At 42.4% G+C, this 27,549-nt stretch overlaps 1 protein-coding gene across 1 annotated transcript; it reads right to left on the bottom strand.

Moving 5' to 3' along the window:
• Positions 1–7,682: 7,682 nt before the first annotated feature.
• Positions 7,683–9,516, bottom strand: LOC132844166 (serine protease 27-like). Its single transcript, XM_060867365.1, has 7 exons — positions 9,421–9,516; positions 9,291–9,311; positions 9,000–9,168; positions 8,638–8,906; positions 8,244–8,389; positions 7,946–8,121; positions 7,683–7,840 (listed from the first exon to the last, which is right to left on the bottom strand). The coding sequence occupies exons 1-7, from the start codon at positions 9,467–9,469 to the stop codon at positions 7,834–7,836; spliced, it is 837 nt and encodes a 278-aa protein (XP_060723348.1). The 5' UTR covers positions 9,470–9,516; the 3' UTR covers positions 7,683–7,833.
• Between the last annotated feature and the right edge of the window lie 18,033 nt (positions 9,517–27,549).

The following is a 27,549-nucleotide window of genomic DNA, read 5'->3' as shown; positions in this document are numbered from 1 at the left end:
GATGAAAAAGCAGAGACAATTGTAGACGAAAATGAAGAGAGATTTTATCTTAGTTTTTATTTTATACAAAACATTTTCGCCTCGTCTTTTTTCATCAACAATATTGCATGTTAATTTAGTCTTAGTCAGCATTTTTGGACAGTGGTGCAGTCTTGTCATCGTCTCGTCTTAGTCATGAAAAAAAGGTTGTTGACGAACATATTCCGTCTCATCTCGTCTGACGAAATTAACACTAGTTCACACTAGCATGTTGGTCTCCCGCAGGGCTGCCCTTTGTCACCGGTCCTGTTCATTATTTATATAGACAGGATTTCTAGGCGCAGTCGGGGGCTGGAGGGAGTCCGGTTTGGGGATCACAGGAATTCATCTCTGCTTTTTGCAGATGATGTTGTCCTGTTGGCTTCATCAAATCAGGACCTTCAGCATGCAATGGGACGGTTTGCAGCAGAGTGTGAAGCGGCAGGGATGAGAATCAGCACCTCCAAGTCCGAGGCCATGGTTCTCAGCCAGAAAAGGTTGGCTTTTCCCCTTCAGGTCGGTGGCGAGCTCCTTTCTCAAGTGGAGGAGTTTAAGTATCTTGGGGTCTTGTTCACGAGTGAGGGAAGGACGGAGCAGGAGATCGAAAGGCGGATCAGTATGTCCTCTGCAGTGATGTGGTCGATATACTGGTCTGTTGTGGTAAAGAAAGAGCTGAGCTGCAAGGCGAAGCTCTCTATTTACCAGTCGATCTATGTTCCTACTCTCACCTATGAGCTTTGGGTCATGACCGAAAGGACAAGTTTCCTCCATAGGGTGGCTGAGCGCTGCCTTAGAGATAGGGTGAGGAGCTCGGTCACTCAGGAAGAGCTGAGTAGAGCCGCTACAACCAGGTAAGCACGCAGACACTCAATTATATTGCATCAACATTTTGAAAAAATGGATTCCCCCGCCGGTTGTGGTGTCTGCATTTGCTTCCCTCCACACAGATCCACAAGAGTGTTCCTTGGTAAGAAGGGTAGATGATCTCACACCAGCCCAACAGCACAACACAACAGGACATACAGAGCTGGTGCACCATGAGATCAAGACCCCTCCTGGGGTGGTGGTACGACAGCGGCCATACAGGGTCCTGGAAGCCGGCCATGATGCTATCAAGGAGGAAATGGAATGAATGTTGAAGGAAGGGATTATTGAGGAGTCCGCCAGCTCTTGGTCAAGCCCCATTGATGCCTAAATTCGCCTCTGTAACGCCTTCTGGAGGCTCAACCAGATCTCGGATTTCGATAGCTGTCCCCTCCCTCAAGTGGACAACCTGGTGGAGTGCTTGAGGAAGGCCCGGTTCATTTCCACCCTCGACCTGACAAAGGGCATTTGGCAGGTGATCCTAACACGGCATTCAGCACTGCTAATGGCCACTGGCAGTACCGGGTTCTTCCTTTTGGCCTACATGGGGTGCCGGCCACTTTCCAGCACCTCATGGACATTGTCCTCTAACTGCTCCAAGCTTTCGCTGCCGCCTACCTAGACGATGTCATAGTCCACTCCTCCACCTGGTCCAACCAACTGTTCCATCTGACAAATCCCCAAAAGTGCCACCTGGGGCTGTCCGAGGCCCAGTAACTGGGATATTGCATCGGTTCCGAGCTGCTGAAGCCCCAAAAGAAAAAGGTCCAGGCCATGAGAGAATACCCCTGACCCACTACAAAGAAACAGGTACGGGCCTTTTTGGGATTGGTGGGCTATTACAGACATTTTGTGCCTAATTTTGCCCCCAACTCAGATCTAACCAATAAAGGTCAGCCGGCCTGGGTGCACTGGACAGATGGCACAGAACAGGTATTCCGCCACCCACGCACACAGTACTGCGGAATCTGGATTTTGATCATCCTCACGCTGCAAATGGATGCGTCCGAAACGGGGATGTTCTTTCGCAGGAGTTTGATGGGTAAAAGCACTGGAAACTGACCCCCGCCGGAGTGGAACAGGAAGCCCTGGCGATCAAGTGGGCCATCTAGGACCTCCGGTATTACCTAGCAGGGCGGCACTTTACCCTTGTGACGGACCACACCCCTTTTTTCTGGATGGCTAAGGCGAAGGACACCAAAGCCAGGGTAACTAGGCCAGCGGCGCTGAGCGTGATTTCTCAAACTTCAGTACCATTGTCAGCGCTGCTGGGAATGAGAGTGACGCGGGGTGGAAGAAACTCCCGCCAAAAGCATGGGACAATCAGGAGCGCCGCTGAAGCATTCACTCTTCAGGAGGAGAGCACCGCAGAAAGCTAGGCTCAGTGGCTAAAGGGAGGTAAGGGGGCATGCCTGATGGAACTAATGGACTGTATCTCTCTGTTATACTTTTACAGAAACCTCCAGCTGACTCAAAACCCCAGATTGCCAGCTGAGCCTATGCCATGCTTCTGGAGAGGATTGCTTCACCTTGCAGCTACTGTGTTCCTGCTCAGGCTCACGTTTGAAAAAGCTTGTTTTTTCTCTGGGCACACTTGGTCACAAACTTTCATCATGCACTTTTTTACAAACTCTCCCTCATTAAAAGGCCGGGCTGATTTTGCGATTTCTTCTGTCACAATATAACTAGCCTTTACAGCAGCTTCACATTGTGATGTGACTTTTTTGAACACATTGTGTTGTGAAACCAAACTTCTTTTCATCTCCTCTGCTTTCTGGCTCCTTTGAGTCATGTCCAGGTTCTTATACTTGTTCTGGTGTTTTGTTTCATAGTGTCGTCTAATGTTGTACTCCTTAGTTACAAACACTTTGGCTCCACAAACAAGACCAACAGGTCTGTCTTTTACATATGTAAACAGATATTCTGCCTCCCACCTGTCCAGAAAATTTCTATTTTCTGCCTTTCTTTTTGCCATTTTTGGGAATGGGTAACACGGTGACAGTTGTAGTAATAAGGTTGTGGCGTGGTCTGGGAGAGAGACACGGGGAGGTGGGGTTTCCTGCCGAAACACGGATCGCTACCAAGTTGGGTGCGTAATGAAAGGCGCGTAAAACATGTGGATGGATGACTTGCCTGGCTTGCAACAGCGGTCGCGTCCACCAAACGGGAGCTGTATAATACCGGCGGGCCAGCTCTAATAGTAATTTGATCTTGCCTCGTGGGCCAAATATAATTACACCACGGGCCAAATTTGGCCCCCGGGCCTGAGTTTGACACCCCTGATTTAAAGACATCTGGCTAGACAACAATGTGTATCCCAGCCATTTGGGAGACACTCAGTTCTTACGCTCAGTAAACATTTAAACCTCATTTAAACTACAGAGGAAAACAGTATAAAATGCTTGAGCAAAAATGCTTTGTTCTTCTTGACTCTGATGAACCCAAAGTAATTGTCACATATCCAGCTACGCTGGAACAAACTTCTTGTATTTTCTTATATTTTATTTTTATACACTCTTAACCTGATAAAGCCTAAAATTATTGACAGGGTATTGCCACTCCTGGGTATTCTTTTTTTTTAAATTTATGTTCATTTGACTTTTAAATAAATTACAAAAAAACAATAATTTACACATTACACAATAATTTATCATTTACACATATAATTTTGTACGTAGTTATGGCAATGTCAACATGCCTGACGCGAGGATTGAAATCAAATGATTAGTTGGCCCAGATATATTACTGCACACAAGCCAAAACCAAATAATATAATTAAAGGACACACTACTACAGGAATGCCATTTAACCAGTGGCACGACATTCCTATTTTTTAAATAAATTATTACAGGAAGAGAAATGATAAAAACATCTTACAGGTCAAAGTCTACAAGATAAAGAAAAACAACATATCTTTTGGAGAAGTCACTACATAAAAAGCAGGATTATCACACATTATATAACTGCATGCAGGAAAGCTATAATAGTTTACGATAAAGCAATACAAGAAAAACAGCCTGTTTGTATCTTGGAATGAAAGTTGTGACACCATTACTAGAATATGTGTTATGTGGGTGTGTTCAAGTTTTGAATGGCACTATGATATTTCACAAACTGTCCTGGTGCAATCATTTCTCTGTGTACTTGCTGGGTCTACGTATTTACAAAGCTTTTTCAGATATAAAATAAAGATTTTCAATGTTCATGGTCTTTTACATGCCTCAAGAAATCAGAGAAAAGCTTACTTTGTCAGAATATAATCATATTTCTGGGAAGGTTAGATATTTATGGGTATAAAATACACATACACAGTTCATGTAAGGTGTATTCACCAGACGTCCTCAGGAACTGAACCTTTAGCAAGAGACAAGGAACTTTCAGTATTCAGTCAAAGCCTTTGATGAAAGATCAGTCCTGGATGTCCATGGATAAAGTCACTCATCGAGTGCATGTTGCTTCTGCACAGGACGTGTGATGGGTTTTATTAGAAACATAAAAACATAAAAAATACTTGTATAAAATGATTGATCATTGTCCTTTTTTTGCTTAGAAGGCCTGGAGTCCAAGTTGAAAAGCATGAGGAGTTCCAGGGCTCTCAAGTTTTGAAGACAGGCAAGCATGATCTCCAACTACCAACAACCTAACTCTATAATAATAGTCATAATTACACCGAGCAGTAAGTCAGTTTACAAAATATATAGAAGTGTGCCACTGTGTCAGAAATCTGCTAGGTCACATCCAGATATGACTCAGGAAACAAGAGGTTCATGCAGGTAATAACTGTATAACTGCAAGTAGTTATTTAATGGAAGATAATTAGTGTAATGATATCTAGGCCAGGTTACTTATATACCAAACAAGGTGATTATGCACAATTATCATAAATACAACAAAGCCTAAATAGAATAGAGAATTATGAAATATATTAACCCTCTGAAAACTTCTGGGATGAATTGGAACAACCATTTCACTCCAGGCCTTCTCTGAACAACAGTCATGTCAGGACTTAGCCTGGACTTTTGGCCATGTGCTTTTGTTTATGTTCTGTGTCACATGTCTGCCCCGCCTTTGTTTACTTCTCCCAGTCTCTACACACCTGTTCCCTATGTATTAATAGTTATGTCTATTTAACCGGGCTGCGTTGCCGATGGCAGTGCAGAATCATTGTTAGTGTACCCTCGTCCTTTTTTCCTGTTTAGTTTTTGTCTTTGTTCCTGTTTTGTATTTATTATTTATTAAACCTGTTTATTTGAAGCTATCCGGTATCTGGGTCTGTCTTCCTCCTCCCGGTTGTGACAAGTCAATACTCTACATTTACATTTACAGCATTAAGATGCCCTTATCCAGAGTGACGTACAAAAATGCTTAAGTCTCTATCATCGAATACATTCACTAGTTTAACATGCTTAAGATTCCATGAGCATAAATCACTGTTCAAAGTTTTTTATTTATTTTTTAATACATGCATACAAGAAACAGGTAAGAAAGTGCTAGTTGAAGTGTTTCATGAATAAGTAGGTCTTCAACCATCGTTTGAAAACAGCCAGGTAAGAGGGAGCAGGTCCATTTTTGGCTTTGTAGGCAAGCAAACATCAGTGTTTTGAATCTGATGACTGCAGCTACCGGAAGCCAGTGGAGGGATTGCAGCACTGGGGTGGTATGCAGGAACTTAGGCAGGTTGAAAGCAAATTGTGTAGCTGCATTTTGGATCACTTGCAGAGGACGGATTGCATTCATAGGTAGACCTGACAGAGAGGTGCAGTAGTCCAGTCTTGCGATGACAAAAGACTGAACAAGTACTTGTGCAGCCTGTGTGGACAAAAATTGCCAAATCCTTCTAATCTTGTGGAGAAGTAACCGACATGAGCGAGTCACATTAGCATCAAGAACAGTTGACTGTCCGTGGTTACCACAAGGTTGCAAGCTATGACTGAAGGGGAGATCAGATTGTTATGCAGGGATATAGCAAGATCATGACTTAAGGATGAATGACCTGGGATGATCAGAAGTTCAGTTTTGCTAGGATTGAGCTTTAACTGATGAGCCATCATCCACGATGATATGTCTGACAGACATGCTGAGATCCGAACAGAAGCTGTGGTATCTGAGGGTGGGAAAGACAAGATAAGTTGTGTATCATCAGCATAGCAGTGGCAAGAGAACCCGTGTGAGGAAATAAATTCACCAAGAAAGTGAGTATACAGGGAGAAAAGAAGAGGACCAAGTACTGAGTGTGGGACACCAGTGGAGAGTATTTTTTTCCACTTTCTCTCGGATGATCTTAGCTCTCTTTGATTGTTGCACAATGCATGTGAAAGCCAAGGAGCAGAACAAGAAGTTTTCTTGGGTTTAGTGGACAGAGGGCAGAGAAAGTCCATGGTTGAGGAAAGAGAGAAGAGGAAAATGTGGCTGAGTCCAAGGGTAGTGAGGAAAAGGACTCGGGATCAGAAGAGAAGAAAGAGTGCCAGAAGCTACAGAAGAAGGGGAGACAGAGTGGAGGTTGCTGCGGGTAAGAGAGAGGTGGTGAGAATTAGTTTTAGGTAAGATAGGTTATTTTCTCTCTGTTCTCTGAACGTCTGGTGTTGTGTCTGTATAATACAGTAGAAGCAATCTTTGCATGACATTCTTGATTAATTTCAATGGTTTTGGAATAAGATTTTCAATGGTCAGGTGTCCACATACCTCTGACCATATAATGTACTACATTGTATTAGTTCTGCTGGACCAGGTACTATGCTAATGTAATGGGCACTTTTTAAATTGTTGGGGGTGAAAATGATCCTCACCAGAGCTCACTACCCAAAGACTGTTTATCTGATTGAAATATTGAATAAAAATTTTAAGAACATGGTTCATAGGTTGTACAGTTAGTTATGCTTGAAAGGAACAAGTAGCTTTCCTGTTCCCTGTTGATTCCAACTGATCACATTCCACTGAATGGTCACAATGTCCAATTAAAATGTTTTCAACTCCTCTGTGACCTCATAGAGCACCCCATACTGACCAGCAATATTAAATTTCATAGGGAGCCAATGCAATGTGGATAAGATAGAGGTGATATGTTCATATCTTCTGGTTCTAATTAGAACTCTAGCTGCTGTGTTCTGGACTAACTGGAGCTTGTTTATGCTCCTACGGGAACATCTACACATTAAAACATTACAATAATCCAACCTAGATGTGACAATGCATGAACTACTGTAGTGTGTCTGCATCATGTAGTAGATAAAGGAAGGCTACACCTGTGATATTATCTACACAAGCTTCAAATGAGAGGCCGGTGTCAATAATCATGCCAAAGTCTTTTACTGCTGCACATGATGTAATAGAAAGTCCATCCAGAATTAATCTTTAATCAGAAAAATTACTTCAGGCTGCCTGTGGACCTAGTACAAGGAGACACAACCATGATCTGTGGGGTCAGATGGTGATCCATTAAAGATGTTAAACTATGTGCATTTTCATTATATATGGAAATTTATTTTATTTGGTAGTTTGACAATGTGTGTATATTATGAACAAAACATACTTTACGTCAGATGATCTAATTGTCTGAGATAGCTTTAGACTCTATAGAATGTTTATTTATAAAATATTTTCAATATTTAAGCCACATGAAATGATGTTTAAACCAAACCAAAAGATTTACACTGATAAACTCTTTAATTGTACTGTATGAACAGTAAATTAAACATTGAACGTCATAACATATAACAAAATATGTAATACCCTGTACATTTAGTACCATCACAACATTTATTATCATTAAAATCAAACTTATATTACAATGTCATGTCTTGGCAATTTTTTAGAATCATCTCTGTAAAAAAATAAATAGACATCTATAATTAATATTTATACATTGTATATAACATAATAAATGTCATTGGTAAATTAAGATGCTTCCTTTCTGCCTGAACCATCAGTACAGCCACCGGTTGTTCCACTGTGTTAGTATCTGTCAAGACACAAGGACATGTTATGAACAAGTGTTAGTGAGTCATTTGCTTTCAATCAATGAATCATACCCATATTTAATGTTCATGACCAAATAATATCTTACGTGATAAAGCCAGGTAGATTTTGATTGGTGACACTGGATATCCAGGTCTGGAACTGAGACACCAGAGTATACACACCAGGTGCGAAGGCTTGAGCACAGCCTTCACCCCAGCTAGTGATACCAGTCTGAATCCAGACTGCACCCTTCTTAGTCACCAACGGACCTCCAGAATCCCCCTTTAAAAAGAGAGAACTTTTGCTGGGACCACAACAAATTCTATTATGTTGACAATATAAGGTTAATCTACATTGTATTTTTCAGATATTTGTTCACGTTGTATCTGTGACTCTGTGTTTACCTGGCAGGTGTCTGTGCCTCCTTGGAGATAACCCGCACAGATCATGTTTGTGGTAATGGATCCATATCCAAGTAGAAAATCACAAATATATTTATTGACAGTGGGCACCATTGCCTCCTGCAGCACACCAGGAGATGGCAGTTGCACTACACACAAAAACATACACAACATATCTTACAAAAGGTAACAAATTATACGCCAGTTTGGCTGCAATAAGCCAACAATGCTCTGATTTGTCCTGCTTTCTTGAAACCTGGCTTCAGGTTCAAGAACAGCAGACACCAATATGTCCATTTAAATAAAACACCTCTATGACTTTAATTTGTTGTACAATATGAGAAAAGTTTCCTTGTGCCCAGGGACCTGTGTATGTGTGCATGTGTATGTATGTTACCTCCAGATGCGATGCTTCCCCAGCCTGAAATCCAGCACTTGGTGCCATCTGGAAAACTGCTGCCTTGCCCTGCAAGGCACACTGGTCTGATGAAGTTTGTGAAGGTGACAGAGGAGTTCAGAAGCAGAAGGGCAATGTCATTGTCCTGAGTTGCACTGTTGTAGCTGGGGTGAATGATCACCTGTTTAACACTTCTTGCAATTTGATTGGGATTAGAGCCTTTTAAAGTCTGTTTCCCCAAATACACAGTCAGGCTAGACATGCTAGCGCTGAAAGGATAAAGAAAGAAATCAAAGTGTTTAGTCGTTTGTTTAATTAGCCTTCTGAGAAATATTAGTGCAGTGTTATCTGTAAAATTGTACCTGGATAAACAGTGGGCTGCTGTCAGAACCCAGTCTTTGTTGATTAGTGATCCTCCACAGAAATGGCCATTATACAGAGGGCTCTGTAAACTAATCTGCCATGGCCACGACCCATCTGTGGTATTCTGTCCACCCACAATACGGGTGTTAAAAGGTGCAGTTCCACATTCTGAAATAAAAACATCAGTTATAGTCCCAGTGTCAATGAATGTCATCAGGATCTGACTGAATAAAAGAAAGGAATAGAAATGCCTTCAGAAAACATTGAGGGAGATAAATAGAAGTACCTACCACTGAGCTGAGAATGGGAACCTGAAAGTAAAAAAGGAATATGTGTCAGAAAATGTGAGGTTGACCCTGCTGTTACAGAATATTTAACATGAATTATATGAGCTAAGAGTTATCATTGCAAATACCTTACCTTTTATGTACAAGACCAGGGTCACGAATACACACTCAAGTCTCAGCATCTTTGCTTTCAGCTCTCTGTTTGTTCAAGTGAGCAGGTGTTCTTGTCCTCTCTCCTGTTCCCTTATATCTACCCAGTATCACTGCAACAGTGTCACTGGTTTAACCTGTTATATTGCTGGAATTCCCTAATTACATAACCTTCTAGACATCCAATCAATTAATATAGATTGAATTTGATAAACAGAGAATACAGAGTGACACACAGAATTAGATCAGTACACGATCCTAGGGTCTGAATAGGGTCAGTTTGATACCATGCTCTGGGCAGCCTAGGGACCAGCTAATGTTCTGTTCGACAAGCTTACCTTTTAGTAATGCTATTCCAACCATCAGATAAATGGAATGACAGAATAAAGATTAGGCTCCTTAACAATTCTGACAAAGGATTCTGTCCTTTTTCTGTACTTTTCTCATATTTTAGAAAACATGACCATAGGAAAAAGTGGTAGTTTTAAACTGGTAAATTAATTTGTTTTTTAATTTGTAATTTTTTTTAATTTAATTTTTTTTAATAAAATTTAATTTGCTATTATTTCACTTGGATAATAGTTTTATCCAAAACTATTTATATTATACAGGACACAAATGGTAAAGCCAGGACTTGACCCATGCTTAGGAAAGTCCAGCAATTTCCTGGTATAATTGTTTTCTAGTTGTACACTTAGCTCTTACACAATTGTTCTTGCTATAGCTACAGATCCACTGTAATGATTTTGAATGTGGCTTTTGGAATGTCTTTGTTCATAAAATTTATTAAAGTAAAGGAAAGTTCAATTTGTGCCACTGTGTCTTACATTTCACCTGGCACTGTAAATCTATTACTGTTTCATTCTAAGAAGGTCCACTTCTTATATTTTCTTTAACAAACAAAACCAACCAAGCAAACACACAAACAAAAAACACTACAGTGACATACTTGTTACTGAATTTAAAACAAGGTGTGGATGTGTTCCTGTCATAGTTCATGTTAAAAGCATTGATTTCCTGCTCACCATGATGATACTGTAATTGCAAGTATGTGGACTGAAATGCTGCAGGCTTTTTTTTAATTAAGAAGAATTTGAATGACACAATAGCTGAGATTAATAAAATTGTTATATTAGAGATTATGTAAGAAAGAGTAGAGGTGAAAGAATTCACTGAGAGGACAAGGTGACCTGCTGAATGCTCATATGTTTTTTTTTGTAGAAGATTAAATTGTTTTTTTGTAGGAGTTTTTTTTTTGATGAAATAAAAATCATTGCATAATTTTTTTCCAGGAAGACATCAGTCTTCCCAGAAGGTCTTGTTTCAAGCAACAGTACTGCCAAGCTGCCTCTGTTGGGCAATTCAGCATGGCCCTTAACCCTCCCATGTTGATTAATCAGTGGATTTATTATTTTGATAATTTCTGAGATGGACCCCTTGTCAGCAAAGACTAGGTTCTGAGAGCAGCCCACTGTTTCACCCATAGAATACTTGTTAGGCCAAATTCACCCCAGTACATCTTGTGCTGCTCCAGAGGCAGGAAATGCCTGTTGTGACTTAGAATCTGAGTTTTCCAAATCACAACAAATGGCCTTTATTTTGAAAGGATGATTCTGGAGGTCCTGTTTTGCTTGAATTTCCTAGTTGAAGGATGATTCAATCAATCAATCCATTCAATCAATCAATCAAAATTTATTTGTATAGCACTTTCAACACCATAACAACAGAACAAGTGCTTTACATGGTGAAAACCATTATATAAGTCCTAAAAAGAATAATCATAAAACGCATCAAACTAACAATAAAATAAAAGTACAAAAAATACCATGCACAGTAACTTGGGAAAACATACCAATCATACAGCAAAAGCCTTAGAAAAAAGGAAAGTCTTGTTGTCCTTTAAAACTACCCAAAGAGGCATGGCAGTAGCAGCCACTCCGGATTCAATATGGTGCTATTTACGTTTTTTAAGGTTTTATTTACGGTTTTTAGCCCGACTACCTGCAGAATGTTCACCCTGATGGACTGTTTATCATTGCCGGAGATTTCAACCATTCAAATCTCAAGTCAGTGCTCCCTAAATTCCATCAACATGTTGACTTTTCTACGAGATGTGAAAACACGCTTGATCTTGTTTACACAAACATTCCCTGCGTGTGTCATGCGGAGCCCCACCCACACCTCGGCTACTCAGACCACATCTCTGTTATGCTAATTCCAGCATACATACCACTCATCAGATGCTCAAAACCGGTTCTGAAGCAGGTGAAAACCTGGCCAGCAGGAGCCACCTCTGCTCTTCAGGACTTCTTTGAGTGCACTGATTGGAACATCTTCAGGCAGGCTGCAACCAACGGCGACTCCATCGACTCCATCCACCCTCACTGGACCCCCTACAGTTCGCATATCGTCCAAACCGCCCCACAGACGATGCCATTTCCACGGCCCTTCATTTAGCCCTCACCTACCTGGACAATAAAGACACTTATTCAGCATTCAATACAATCATCCCTCAGCACCTGATTGGGAAGCTGAGCCTGCTGGGACTGAACTCCTCCCTCTGCATCTGGATCCTGGACTTCCTGACTGGGAGACCTCAGTCAGTCCAGATCGGGAACAGCATCTCCAGCACCACCACACTTAGCACTGGAGCTCCTCAGGACTGCATGCTCAGTCCACTGCTGTTCACCCTGCTGACTCACAACTGTGCAGCAATGCACAGATCAAACCATATCATCAAGTTCACCAATGACACGACTGTGGTGGGTCTCATCAGCAAGAACAATGAGTTAGCATACAGGGAGGAGGTGCAACAGCTAACTACCTGGTGTAGAGTCACTCAGGGACCTGCTGCTAAGTAACTGTGTTCATTCTAGTATTACTGCACGCAATATTGTTTGAACATTCAGTATTTACATGCAGTATTTACACTGGTCGGCACTGTTTCTGTTTTTTGTCTTTTGTGTATTGTATTTTTTGTACTTTTTGTATTGTCCAGTAACTTTTTGTCTGCACTGCCTGGTCTGTCTTGTTTGTCTTGTCCTGCACTGTTTGCACCAGGTTGCACAGTTGCACTTTATGTGGCTAGGACTATTTACTAATTCCTTATGTAGCACCACAATCCTGGAGAAACATTGTCTCATTTCACTTTGTACTGCAACAGCTATATATGGTTGAAATGACAATAAAAGCTTCTTGATTTGACTTGAGAGGGAGCCGATTTCAAAGACAACGGTAGCCCGTTCCATAACACAGGAGCTGCCATGGAGAATGCACAATCTCCACTCCTCCTCAACCATGTTCGCGGAACAGACAACAACATATGCTCATTTGCTCTCAAAGAGCGAGAAGTTTTGTATGGTCTCAACATAGCTTTCATGTAGTCAGGAGACTGTTGATGTAAGGCCTTATATACAATGATCAGTACCTTATATTATATCCTATATAACACCGGAAGTGTAAAGAAATTAACACAGGTGTTATGTGATCTCTCTTCTTAGTGCCAGTAAAGCCTAATAGCAGCATTTTGAACATACTGAAGGCGAGCTATGAGAGATGCATTCAAACCCAGGTACAGGGCATTACAATAGTCCAACCTCATAGAAATAAAAGCATGAACAACAGATTCTAAATCTTTTCTGGAAAGAATAGAGTTCAGCTTGGACAACTTCCTTAACTGATAAAAGGATGATTTCATGACAGCATTTACTTGTCGGTCAAAGCAAAGTTCTGTGTCAAAAATGATACTCAGGTTCCTAACATAACCATTTATGCTGTGAGCAAAATCCTCACTCACAAACAGATTTCCCGTAGACTGTTTGTTTCCAAAAACCATAATCTCAGTTGTATTCTCATTTAATTGCAGAAAATTACTCGCAAACCATACCGTCACTTCATTTAAGCATATGTTGAACCTGTCCCATGCAGCACACTTGTCCAAAGAAAAATATCATTGCAAAAAATCTGCATAGATGTGGTAATCAATATCGTGGCATCTAAAATTATCCTTGCTCCTATTTATAACTGCTCCTATACTTCCTTGTTGTGTTGAGGGTAGTAATAGCGAGTCTCTTTGTGGAAGAGATTAATGTGACCAAGGAGAGATGAAGATTTCAGAAAATTCTGCCTGCCCCTCTGGGACAGAAAGTAGTGGTTTCCAAAGTCACTTTTGGTTATGTCTAGATCCAGTATAACTGCCACTCCACAGAGAATCTTGCAACGTAATCTTTACTAACTCACAGTGGCCTGTCCAGCCCTCCTTAGTGTGATTTTTATTGCTATTGTAAGGTTCTTGGTGTAGACAGAGGATACACTGTGGTGTTGCCAGATAACAGATACACCTTAATGACAAAGCTCTTGCGTAAAAAGCAATTTTTAAAAAATGCTAAAAATTATGAATATGACATTTTGAATGACATTTTTTCATAAAATGTCTTTAACTTTATCAGTAAGTGTACTTCATTTTCTCTGTTTGAATTTACTTAAGCTCTTATACTTATGTTTCTAAACATCGATAGTCAGTAAGTGTCAGGACTCTGCCTGGACTTTGGCCATGTGCCTTTTGTTTATGTTTCATGTTCATGTGTCTGCCCCGCCCTTGTCTTTTCTGCCCCGCCTCTGCACACCTGTCCCTTGTGTATAATGATTATTTGTATTATTTAATTGAGCCGCGTTGCTTCGTGCAGCGCGGAATCCTATTGTCTCCTGTTATTGTCTCCTGTCATCGTCATGTCTGGTTATGTCTGTGTCCTGTTTCGTGTTTCTTTAATTTATTAAATCCCCGTTTTCGTTAAGCTGTCCTGCGTTTGGGTCCGTTTTTATCCCGCGTTCATTGACAGAAGGATTCCGCCAGACCAGGACCCAGCAGGACAGCTTCAGCCTGGACCGGCCGCTCGGGAGCATTTTTATTTTTTTTTTCCCTGGACTTTGCGGGTTTTGGTGACATCGGTCCGTATTTTTTCGGTGGGGGACGCCGCTCCGCTTCCGGCTTTTCTGCGGGGGGCGCCGCTCCACTTCCTGGTTGCGGGCCGTGTCACCAGCCCGAGTTTTGTTTTGTTTTTTCGGTGTCCTGTGACATCGCCCCGCATCTGTCCGGTGGGGGGCGTCGCTTCACATCCGGTTTCCGTGGAGGACGCCGCCCCACTTCCTGTCCGCGGGGGGTGTTGCAGGCCTGTGTTTTGCCCACTGGAGTTTTTTTCTGTTCTGTGGAGGTTTTGTTTTTTCCCTGCCCTCCCTCCCCTTTTCCTGGTTCTGAGAGGTGGTTCTGGCCGTGGTGCGTCGGGGTTTGTGCTCGGCCCTCCTGTTCGGCTGTGGACGTCGCTCGGCCCTCCTGTTCGGCTGTGGACGTCGCTCGGCCCTCCTGTTCGGCTGTGGACGTCGCTCGGCTCTCCTGTTCCGCTGTGGACGTCGCTCGGCCCTCCTGTTCGGCTGTGGACGTCGCTCGGCCCTCCTGTTCGGCTGTGGACGTCGCTCGGCCCTCCTGTTCGGCTGTGGACGTCGCTCGGCCACTCTGGCTGCGCTGCCGTGTGCCTTGCTCCCCCCACCTGCCTCGCCGTGTGCCTTGCTCCCGCCACCTGCCTCGCCGTGTGCCTTGCTCCCCCCACCTGCCTCGCCGTGTGCCTTGCTCCCGCCACCTGCCTCGCCGTGTGCCTTGCTCCCCCCACCTGCCTCGCCGTGTGCCTTGCTCCCCCCTCCTGGACCCGTCGGGACTGTCAGGACGGTTTGGCGCGTCGGGAGCCGCGCCTTGAGGGGGGGGTTCTGTCAGGACTCTGCCTGGACTTTGGCCATGTGCCTTTTGTTTATGTTTCATGTTCACGTGTCTGCCCCGCCCTTGTCTTTTCTGCCCCGCCTCTGCACACCTGTCCCTTGTGTATAATGATTATTTGTATTATTTAATTGAGCCGCGTTGCTTCGTGCAGGTTATGTCTGTGTCCTGTTTCGTGTTTCTTTAATTTATTAAATCCCCGTTTTTGTTAAGCTGTCCTGCGTTTGGGTCCGTTTTTATCCCGCGTTCATTGACAGTAAGTGTGAATTTAAATATTGTAATATGAGCTATAACTACTGTAATGATATCCACTCATATGAATGATCTTGATTACAGTATGAATCAAGATTAGGAATCATTCATTCTAAAATGGATGCTTCTTTTTTGTAAATTTCCACAATATTGTTAAATCAGATAGTATGATATAATGGTAAAATAAAATCAATAACAAAACTAAAACACAGGCAAATAGTTCAGCTGCTTTTCTATCTGCCCATACTGTATGTTGCTTTGCCTACAGCATAAACACTCACACAACTCAGCCTCACCTGCTAAACAGGGCCACAGGAATGTGGTAGCATAATATCTAAGGTGTTTTCCCACAGATTGGAAGGGTGTAGGTTTGTATCCAAGGTCCTCAAAACATCCACTGGTTTGCCCTTGAGCAAGGCCCCTAACCATTGTGTGCTCAGTTGGATATAAATGAGATTAAAATGTAAGGTTTATTTCCTAAAAACCAACAGTGTTCTAGTACTATAGTCTGTTGAATTCAACATTAGGTTATACTGTTATAATTCAGGAAGTACTATTTAAAAAGAATGAAGCTGTTTCTATTCTTAAGTAATTGGAGTTAAGACTATCAGTGCATCAAGTATGTAAACCATAAATGTTATTTCGTTTCAACCACAGAAAGGTCATTTCTAAAAATAAAGAAGCATGTGCCAGTGATGCTGTGGCTTATTGTCAGTTGTTTATTTCCACCTGCTTCAGGAACATTGCAGATGGCTGATCACATAGTGAAAGAGAGATAAATAAATCACATTTGTCATAAAACAAATTTATTCCATGTTTCTATACTTCTGAAAAACTGCTTTCATTCAATTTTCATTGTTAAAATCATGGTACAAGTAAATTAAATTCAATTGTATTATTCCCTGTGCAATTAAGAAGAATTTGAATGACACAATAGCTGAGATTAATAAAATTGTTATATTAGAGATTATGTAAGAAAGAGTAGAGGTGAAAGAATTCACTGAGAGGACAAGGTGACCTGCTGAATGCTCATATGTTTTTTTTTGTAGAAGATTAAATTGTTTTTTTGTAGGAGTTTTTTTTTTGATGAAATAAAAATCATTGCATAATTTTTTTCCAGGAAGACATCAGTCTTCCCAGAAGGTCTTGTTTCAAGCAACAGTACTGCCAAGCTGCCTCTGTTGGGCAATTCAGCATGGCCCTTAACCCTCCCATGTTGATTAATCAGTGGATTTATTATTTTGATAATTTCTGAGATGGACCCCTTGTCAGCAAAGACTAGGTTCTGAGAGCAGCCCACTGTTTCACCCATAGAATACTTGTTAGGCCAAATTCACCCCAGTACATCTTGTGCTGCTCCAGAGGCAGGAAATGCCTGTTGTGACTTAGAATCTGAGTTTTCCAAATCACAACAAATGGCCTTTATTTTGAAAGGATGATTCTGGAGGTCCTGTTTTGCTTGAATTTCCTAGTTGAAGGATGATTCAATCAATCAATCCATTCAATCAATCAATCAAAATTTATTTGTATAGCACTTTCAACACCATAACAACAGAACAAGTGCTTTACATGGTGAAAACCATTATATAAGTCCTAAAAAGAATAATCATAAAACGCATCAAACTAACAATAAAATAAAAGTACAAAAAATACCATGCACAGTAACTTGGGAAAACATACCAATCATACAGCAAAAGCCTTAGAAAAAAGGAAAGTCTTGTTGTCCTTTAAAACTACCCAAAGAGGCATGGCAGTAGCAGCCACTCCGGATTCAATATGGTGCTATTTACGTTTTTTAAGGTTTTATTTACGGTTTTTAGCCCGACTACCTGCAGAATGTTCACCCTGATGGACTGTTTATCATTGCCGGAGATTTCAACCATTCAAATCTCAAGTCAGTGCTCCCTAAATTCCATCAACATGTTGACTTTTCTACGAGATGTGAAAACACGCTTGATCTTGTTTACACAAACATTCCCTGCGTGTGTCATGCGGAGCCCCACCCACACCTCGGCTACTCAGACCACATCTCTGTTATGCTAATTCCAGCATACATACCACTCATCAGATGCTCAAAACCGGTTCTGAAGCAGGTGAAAACCTGGCCAGCAGGAGCCACCTCTGCTCTTCAGGACTTCTTTGAGTGCACTGATTGGAACATCTTCAGGCAGGCTGCAACCAACGGCGACTCCATCGACTCCATCCACCCTCACTGGACCCCCTACAGTTCGCATATCGTCCAAACCGCCCCACAGACGATGCCATTTCCACGGCCCTTCATTTAGCCCTCACCTACCTGGACAATAAAGACACTTATTCAGCATTCAATACAATCATCCCTCAGCACCTGATTGGGAAGCTGAGCCTGCTGGGACTGAACTCCTCCCTCTGCATCTGGATCCTGGACTTCCTGACTGGGAGACCTCAGTCAGTCCAGATCGGGAACAGCATCTCCAGCACCACCACACTTAGCACTGGAGCTCCTCAGGACTGCATGCTCAGTCCACTGCTGTTCACCCTGCTGACTCACAACTGTGCAGCAATGCACAGATCAAACCATATCATCAAGTTCACCAATGACACGACTGTGGTGGGTCTCATCAGCAAGAACAATGAGTTAGCATACAGGGAGGAGGTGCAACAGCTAACTACCTGGTGTAGAGTCACTCAGGGACCTGCTGCTAAGTAACTGTGTTCATTCTAGTATTACTGCACGCAATATTGTTTGAACATTCAGTATTTACATGCAGTATTTACACTGGTCGGCACTGTTTCTGTTTTTTGTCTTTTGTGTATTGTATTTTTTGTACTTTTTGTATTGTCCAGTAACTTTTTGTCTGCACTGCCTGGTCTGTCTTGTTTGTCTTGTCCTGCACTGTTTGCACCAGGTTGCACAGTTGCACTTTATGTGGCTAGGACTATTTACTAATTCCTTATGTAGCACCACAATCCTGGAGAAACATTGTCTCATTTCACTTTGTACTGCAACAGCTATATATGGTTGAAATGACAATAAAAGCTTCTTGATTTGACTTGAGAGGGAGCCGATTTCAAAGACAACGGTAGCCCGTTCCATAACACAGGAGCTGCCATGGAGAATGCACAATCTCCACTCCTCCTCAACCATGTTCGCGGAACAGACAACAACATATGCTCATTTGCTCTCAAAGAGCGAGAAGTTTTGTATGGTCTCAACATAGCTTTCATGTAGTCAGGAGACTGTTGATGTAAGGCCTTATATACAATGATCAGTACCTTATATTATATCCTATATAACACCGGAAGTGTAAAGAAATTAACACAGGTGTTATGTGATCTCTCTTCTTAGTGCCAGTAAAGCCTAATAGCAGCATTTTGAACATACTGAAGGCGAGCTATGAGAGATGCATTCAAACCCAGGTACAGGGCATTACAATAGTCCAACCTCATAGAAATAAAAGCATGAACAACAGATTCTAAATCTTTTCTGGAAAGAATAGAGTTCAGCTTGGACAACTTCCTTAACTGATAAAAGGATGATTTCATGACAGCATTTACTTGTCGGTCAAAGCAAAGTTCTGTGTCAAAAATGATACTCAGGTTCCTAACATAACCATTTATGCTGTGAGCAAAATCCTCACTCACAAACAGATTTCCCGTAGACTGTTTGTTTCCAAAAACCATAATCTCAGTTGTATTCTCATTTAATTGCAGAAAATTACTCGCAAACCATACCGTCACTTCATTTAAGCATATGTTGAACCTGTCCCATGCAGCACACTTGTCCAAAGAAAAATATCATTGCAAAAAATCTGCATAGATGTGGTAATCAATATCGTGGCATCTAAAATTATCCTTGCTCCTATTTATAACTGCTCCTATACTTCCTTGTTGTGTTGAGGGTAGTAATAGCGAGTCTCTTTGTGGAAGAGATTAATGTGACCAAGGAGAGATGAAGATTTCAGAAAATTCTGCCTGCCCCTCTGGGACAGAAAGTAGTGGTTTCCAAAGTCACTTTTGGTTATGTCTAGATCCAGTATAACTGCCACTCCACAGAGAATCTTGCAACGTAATCTTTACTAACTCACAGTGGCCTGTCCAGCCCTCCTTAGTGTGATTTTTATTGCTATTGTAAGGTTCTTGGTGTAGACAGAGGATACACTGTGGTGTTGCCAGATAACAGATACACCTTAATGACAAAGCTCTTGCGTAAAAAGCAATTTTTAAAAAATGCTAAAAATTATGAATATGACATTTTGAATGACATTTTTTCATAAAATGTCTTTAACTTTATCAGTAAGTGTACTTCATTTTCTCTGTTTGAATTTACTTAAGCTCTTATACTTATGTTTCTAAACATCGATAGTCAGTAAGTGTCAGGACTCTGCCTGGACTTTGGCCATGTGCCTTTTGTTTATGTTTCATGTTCATGTGTCTGCCCCGCCCTTGTCTTTTCTGCCCCGCCTCTGCACACCTGTCCCTTGTGTATAATGATTATTTGTATTATTTAATTGAGCCGCGTTGCTTCGTGCAGCGCGGAATCCTATTGTCTCCTGTTATTGTCTCCTGTCATCGTCATGTCTGGTTATGTCTGTGTCCTGTTTCGTGTTTCTTTAATTTATTAAATCCCCGTTTTCGTTAAGCTGTCCTGCGTTTGGGTCCGTTTTTATCCCGCGTTCATTGACAGAAGGATTCCGCCAGACCAGGACCCAGCAGGACAGCTTCAGCCTGGACCGGCCGCTCGGGAGCATTTTTATTTTTTTTTTCCCTGGACTTTGCGGGTTTTGGTGACATCGGTCCGTATTTTTTCGGTGGGGGACGCCGCTCCGCTTCCGGCTTTTCTGCGGGGGGCGCCGCTCCACTTCCTGGTTGCGGGCCGTGTCACCAGCCCGAGTTTTGTTTTGTTTTTTCGGTGTCCTGTGACATCGCCCCGCATCTGTCCGGTGGGGGGCGTCGCTTCACATCCGGTTTCCGTGGAGGACGCCGCCCCACTTCCTGTCCGCGGGGGGTGTTGCAGGCCTGTGTTTTGCCCACTGGAGTTTTTTTCTGTTCTGTGGAGGTTTTGTTTTTTCCCTGCCCTCCCTCCCCTTTTCCTGGTTCTGAGAGGTGGTTCTGGCCGTGGTGCGTCGGGGTTTGTGCTCGGCCCTCCTGTTCGGCTGTGGACGTCGCTCGGCCCTCCTGTTCGGCTGTGGACGTCGCTCGGCCCTCCTGTTCGGCTGTGGACGTCGCTCGGCTCTCCTGTTCCGCTGTGGACGTCGCTCGGCCCTCCTGTTCGGCTGTGGACGTCGCTCGGCCCTCCTGTTCGGCTGTGGACGTCGCTCGGCCCTCCTGTTCGGCTGTGGACGTCGCTCGGCCACTCTGGCTGCGCTGCCGTGTGCCTTGCTCCCCCCACCTGCCTCGCCGTGTGCCTTGCTCCCGCCACCTGCCTCGCCGTGTGCCTTGCTCCCCCCACCTGCCTCGCCGTGTGCCTTGCTCCCGCCACCTGCCTCGCCGTGTGCCTTGCTCCCCCCACCTGCCTCGCCGTGTGCCTTGCTCCCCCCTCCTGGACCCGTCGGGACTGTCAGGACGGTTTGGCGCGTCGGGAGCCGCGCCTTGAGGGGGGGGTTCTGTCAGGACTCTGCCTGGACTTTGGCCATGTGCCTTTTGTTTATGTTTCATGTTCACGTGTCTGCCCCGCCCTTGTCTTTTCTGCCCCACCTCTGCACACCTGTCCCTTGTGTATAATGATTATTTGTATTATTTAATTGAGCCGCGTTGCTTCGTGCAGGTTATGTCTGTGTCCTGTTTCGTGTTTCTTTAATTTATTAAATCCCCGTTTTTGTTAAGCTGTCCTGCGTTTGGGTCCGTTTTTATCCCGCGTTCATTGACAGTAAGTGTGAATTTAAATATTGTAATATGAGCTATAACTACTGTAATGATATCCACTCATATGAATGATCTTGATTACAGTATGAATCAAGATTAGGAATCATTCATTCTAAAATGGATGCTTCTTTTTTGTAAATTTCCACAATATTGTTAAATCAGATAGTATGATATAATGGTAAAATAAAATCAATAACAAAACTAAAACACAGGCAAATAGTTCAGCTGCTTTTCTATCTGCCCATACTGTATGTTGCTTTGCCTACAGCATAAACACTCACACAACTCAGCCTCACCTGCTAAACAGGGCCACAGGAATGTGGTAGCATAATATCTAAGGTGTTTTCCCACAGATTGGAAGGGTGTAGGTTTGTATCCAAGGTCCTCAAAACATCCACTGGTTTGCCCTTGAGCAAGGCCCCTAACCATTGTGTGCTCAGTTGGATATAAATGAGATTAAAATGTAAGGTTTATTTCCTAAAAACCAACAGTGTTCTAGTACTATAGTCTGTTGAATTCAACATTAGGTTATACTGTTATAATTCAGGAAGTACTATTTAAAAAGAATGAAGCTGTTTCTATTCTTAAGTAATTGGAGTTAAGACTATCAGTGCATCAAGTATGTAAACCATAAATGTTATTTCGTTTCAACCACAGAAAGGTCATTTCTAAAAATAAAGAAGCATGTGCCAGTGATGCTGTGGCTTATTGTCAGTTGTTTATTTCCACCTGCTTCAGGAACATTGCAGATGGCTGATCACATAGTGAAAGAGAGATAAATAAATCACATTTGTCATAAAACAAATTTATTCCATGTTTCTATACTTCTGAAAAACTGCTTTCATTCAATTTTCATTGTTAAAATCATGGTACAAGTAAATTAAATTCAATTGTATTATTCCCTGTGCATGGCATTGATATGGAGGGCTAAAGGGTTATTAGGGCTTTCGTCCTGTGCTTGGACAGTTGGTGAAAGGGTCAGACTTTGCAGCAGCTGAAGGGTTTATTATGCTACTGTTGATAAAGTTCTGAGAGTAATAAAGTTGATAAAATCAAAATATCAAATCAAATTTGTCACATACACATACATACAGAGTACAGACATGCAGGGAAATGCTTTTTGCATCTGTCTGGTATTCAAACATAAGGAATGCAATTTGGGATAAAAAATATAACCAAAAGGAGGTAGATAAATAAAAAAAGTATAAACTATATAAAAATAAACTATATAAAATATGAAAATATGAAAATATAAGTGAAAAATAATGTATATACATATACAAAAATTATTGTCTTTAAAGTGTCCATGTGCAGTATGGTGTGTATGAGGTGTATAAAGTGGTACTGTGCTGTGAAAGTCCAGAGTTAAAGTGTCAGTGCAAAAAAGGTTTGCAGAAAAACAGTGAAGTCCAGTACTAGATCCAGATCCTGGGTGTTTTTCCTTGTTTAAAATCCGAATGGCCTGCGGAATGAAGCTTCTCCTCTTTCTCTCTGTGTTTGCTTTCAATTAGCTGAAGCGTTTCCCTGAACGCAACAAAGAAAAGAGTCTATTGTTGGGATGGCTGAGATCCTTTACAATCTTCCTGGCCCTGGTCCGGCACCGCGTGCTGTAGATGACCTGCAGGTCAGGGAACTCGGTGTGGATGGTACGTTCAGCTGACTGCACCACCCTCTGAAGGCCTCGCCTGTCCTGCATGGTGCTGTCCTCAGTAGAGCGGTTCTGGTGGTATGCAAACTGTAGTGGATCAAGTGTGTCTGGTAGTGATGCAGTGATGAAGTCTCTGACCAGTCTTTTGAAGCACTTCATCACTACTGAGGTCAGAGCTACAGGGTGGTAAATGTTGAGGCAGGTGGGCTGGAGTTGGACTGTTTGAAGCATGAGGTGACAACAGACTGTTCCAGTGAGAAGTTGAATATCTCGGTTAACACCGGTGCTAGCTGGTCAGCGCAGGCTTTCAGAATCCGACCTGTGATACCGTCTGGTCTTGCCGCCTTCCTGGTATTCACTCTCCTGAATGCCTCCTCACGCCATGCTCCGAGATGGTAAACGTGTTTACCTCTCCAGCTCTCTCAGCGTGCATGCTGTTTGTGCCGCTAGCGCTGCTAGCGTGGTTAGCTGCAGCCTCGAAGCGAGTGTACACGGTGTGTAGCTCGTCTGCCAGAGAAGTGTCCTCATTCCCCATTCTAGAAGCAGGTGTTCTATAGTCCGCAATGTTCCTTAGTCCCTGCCACAGGCTCCTAGATCCACCATGTTGGAACTGTGACTCTAATTTCCTTTCATAGCACCGCTTTACTTCCTTCACCGCTCTGCGCACATTAAGACGCAGCCTTGTACTTGTCCATGTCACTGGTGGCGAGCCCCATGTTGTAGGCAGAGGAGCGGGATCTCAGAGCATCACAAATGGTTTTATCCACCCACGGCTTCGGTTTGGGAAACTTTCTGATGGTGGTTTTCTGCACCGTATCCGCTAGTTTCCCAATGAATCCCACAACCGCTTCCGTAAACATCTTGATGTCATCAGAGCTGCGCCTGAACATGTCCCCGTCTGCGTCATCCAAAGCATCCTGCAGAGCGGCCACCAATTGGTCAGTCCAGCATGCGACCTCCCTCTGAACCGGAGCTTACTGTTTCAGCCTTTGTTTGTAAAAAAGGCATGAGGAAGATGGCGGCATGGTCTGACTTCCCAAACGGTGGACATGATTGTGCCCTATAGTTGTTTTTGAATGGTGTGTAGCAGTGGTCCAGTGTCCTTTCACCCCTGGTGCGGCAGGTGATGTGCTGCTGAAAGTTTGGTAGTGCGTGCTTGAGGTTGGCACAGTTAAAATCTCCCACCACAATGAGCGCAGCATCCCGATGCTGTGTTTGGTGTAGCGTTAGTTCGTGTCCGTGTCGCAAAAAAAACGGCACTGACTATGACCGAGCTGAATTCCCGAGGTAGATAGAAGGGCCGACATTTGATGGCCAGTAGTTGAGATTTGGTGTGCAGGAGCGTGAAAGAGGAACGATCACCATCAGACACACTCCACCTCTACTTGACTTCCCCAACTCCAGTGTTATGTCCATGCGGAAACTTGGCCAGCTGGATGGCGTGGTCCAGTACCTCTGGGTTCAGCCATGTCTCGGTGAATCAGAGAAGGTTGCAGTCCCGGATGTCCCTCTGGAAATTGACCCTTCCCCTGAGGTATTTGAGCTTGTTTTCCAGAGACTGGACATTGGCTAACAGGATACTAGCTAAGGGAGCGCGGTGTGCGCGTGCCCTAAGCCTGTTCCTGATGCCGGCTCGTTTCCTTTCGCGGACGCCGGTACGGGTCGCATCCTTTGTTCTTTCTCAGGATCTCGCTCGGCCAGCATGGGTCAGGGTTTAAAAACGACGAAGTGTGAGTGGATTCTACACCAATAGATATAAGAGTGTCTCTGTCATATCTAATGATGACCATCTTCTGTAAATAAAACGGTATCTATTTAGATAAGTATATAAAATAAACAAAAAAAGGCAAAGTGTAGTAGCGACAGCAGCCGACCTCACAGGCGCAATCTTGAATCTTAAAGTGTAAGAAACAATCACTGCTCAAAGTTCCGACTAGCTTCCTGTTTGGGAGTGATTTTCACCTATTCCTCCGCATTACAAATAGTTTTGCAGATTCTCTAATAATTGTGGGGAAAATGTGGGCTTTGACTTGGTCATTGAAAAGCATATAACTTGGTATTTTTCAACCAGTGTTGTCTTTCATTGCCATGTGCTTGTAATAATTTTCATGGCATGAAGCAGGACATGGGGTTTAGTACATCAGTCTTGGCAGGGGACAGGGCTCAGAGCAAGGCCTGGAAGGTCACTACGTCAGCCTCATTGTGGAACAGCATTTGGGAGGCTGTGGCATTGGCATTTAGAGGGTGTTTAGAGTTGGCATTTAGATTAGCATCCTGGATATTAAGCAGGGCTTAGCATGGGGCTGTCTGTCTCCGCTTGAAGAGGATTTGGAAGGCCACCACATTGACCGTAGAGTGGAACAAGGCTTCGAAGTCTGACAGCAAGGCATCAACCTTGGCAGGGATCAAGGACTGGAACAGGGCTTGAGACAAGACTTGTGAGTCTGCTGTGGGCATGGAACAAAGCCTGGAGCAGGGTTTGAAAGGCCACCACATTGCTTGAGCATGTAACAGGGTATAAAAATTATGGGATGTCCACAGATGCACAGAATTCTTGACATTTACCTTCACTTTAATATTTATCTGCATCAATGATTGTCGGCAGCAGGTACATAGATGTGAATCACTCCAAACTCCCTGCATGAACAGTACTTGTTGGAGCTTGGTAGCTGAGCTACAAATGTGCCCTGCTGTCTGTGTTGACCTAGGCTTTTGTGTTTGCTGTGGATATTTAAACAAACTATGGCAATATGGGAAATTGACAAATTGGTGCCATCCATGTTCTTAGTCACTCATTCCTATACAATTTTACATTGACATTTATGACACCCTTGTCTAGAGTGACTTACATTTTCAATTCAATTCCAATTTATTTGTATAGAGATTTTTACAATTGACTTTGTCCCAACTGGAGATGGTAAATCTCTAAATGCCTCCAGATCCTCACAGAGTTGTCTTCATCTCAGTAGAGGTCCAAAATCTTCATGCCACTGAAGACAATCAGAGCTGGTACAATTTCTGGATGCCTCGGGATGGGTAGAAAGAGAGAAGCAGTGCAGAGGAATTAACGTAGCTGCTGTTCATAATATTAGCAAGCACTAGATGATAATGTGCATTTGGTCTGATGTAATAGAGCACAAGATTATGGGATGTATTATATGTTTGCTTGACTAAAGAGATAAGTTTTTAATCTACATTTAAACTGGGAAAGTGTTTCTGAACTCCCCGAACACTATCAGGAAGACTATTCCAAAGTTTGGGAGCTAAATACAAATTTTTGGCAATATTATTAAGGTGGAAGAAGACTGTTTTTGTTATATGGGTTATATGATTTTAAAGACAAGTTGCTGTCTAATATAACACCCAGGCCTTTCACTGTCAAACTACTAGTAACAGTACATCTTTCTAACTGGAATTTTTTCTGTATACTGTTTTTTGGACCGATAAGTAATATTACTGTCTTATCAACAGAACAACAGAAAATTAGTCATCCAATCTTTTATCTCTTTAACTCACTCAGTTAATGTGGACAATTTAGCTATTTCATCTGGTTTTGATGAGATATATAACTTTGTATCGTCAGCATAACAGTGGAAACTAATCCCATGCCTTCTAATGATGTTCCCTAAGTGAAGGATGTAAATCAAGAAAAGCAGAGGCCCTAGAACTGATCCCTGAGGGACCTCATAATTAACTGCTAATAAACTGGAGGATTCACCATTTAATTCTACAAAATGGTATTGATCAGACAGGTAGGATCTAAACCAACTTAAAGCCTATCCCTGAATACCTGTGTAATTTTGTAGGCAATCTAGGAAAATGTTGTGATCTATAGTGTTGGATGCAGCACTATGGTCAAGTAGAACTATTAGTGACATACAGTCTTCGTCCGAAGCTAAGAACAAGTCATTTGTAACTTTCACAAGAGCAGTTTCTGTGCTATGATGGGGCCTGAAACCTGACTGAAACTCTTCATAGATATTGTTCTCCTGTAAGAAGGAGCTCAGTTGGACAGACACAACCTTTTCTAGTATTTTAGAATTAAAAGGAAGGTGTGAAATAGGTCTGTAATTTCAGTGATTCTTGAGATCAGGGACAAAACATGTCCACCAGATAAAACACAGTTTGTGGTTAAAAAAATTACTTACTATTACACATACACTTAACTAGAAGACTAAAAAGGATAATGAAGGCACAACTAAATATTATTTCATGTTGTTTTATAAATGTTTTTAATTCTAAACAATATGATATGTGACCAGTGTCTGTAAAAACCCTTGTCTGGAAGCAGGTGTCATTACATTACAATAGCTTAAAAACAATTAAAAGTAATTTTAAATTTTAAATGTTATATCTACTGTGTAAGTAGTTCAGTAATTATTTTAATGAGCATCAAAAGTTACAACTGAAAAACTGATTTTAATGTAGTTTTAAGACAGTTTAACTTGTGTCCTGGGTTTTTGTCAACACCGTCAGACCTTTTTTTTTTTTAAATAAAAAAATGAGGAATTATTGAGGGCAGCCAAAACTCTGAGGACTCCTTTATCACTTCCTTGTTCTTTCAAATGCCATGAGATTAGTCTAGCTCTGGTATGTTTTTAATA

The sequence above is a fragment of the Tachysurus vachellii genome, chromosome 4 (genome assembly GCF_030014155.1).
Source record: "Tachysurus vachellii isolate PV-2020 chromosome 4, HZAU_Pvac_v1, whole genome shotgun sequence".
Classification (NCBI taxonomy): domain Eukaryota; kingdom Metazoa; phylum Chordata; class Actinopteri; order Siluriformes; family Bagridae; genus Tachysurus; species Tachysurus vachellii.
The sequence above is the reverse complement of the archived record's forward strand: the minus strand, read 5'-3'. Positions and strand labels throughout refer to the sequence as shown.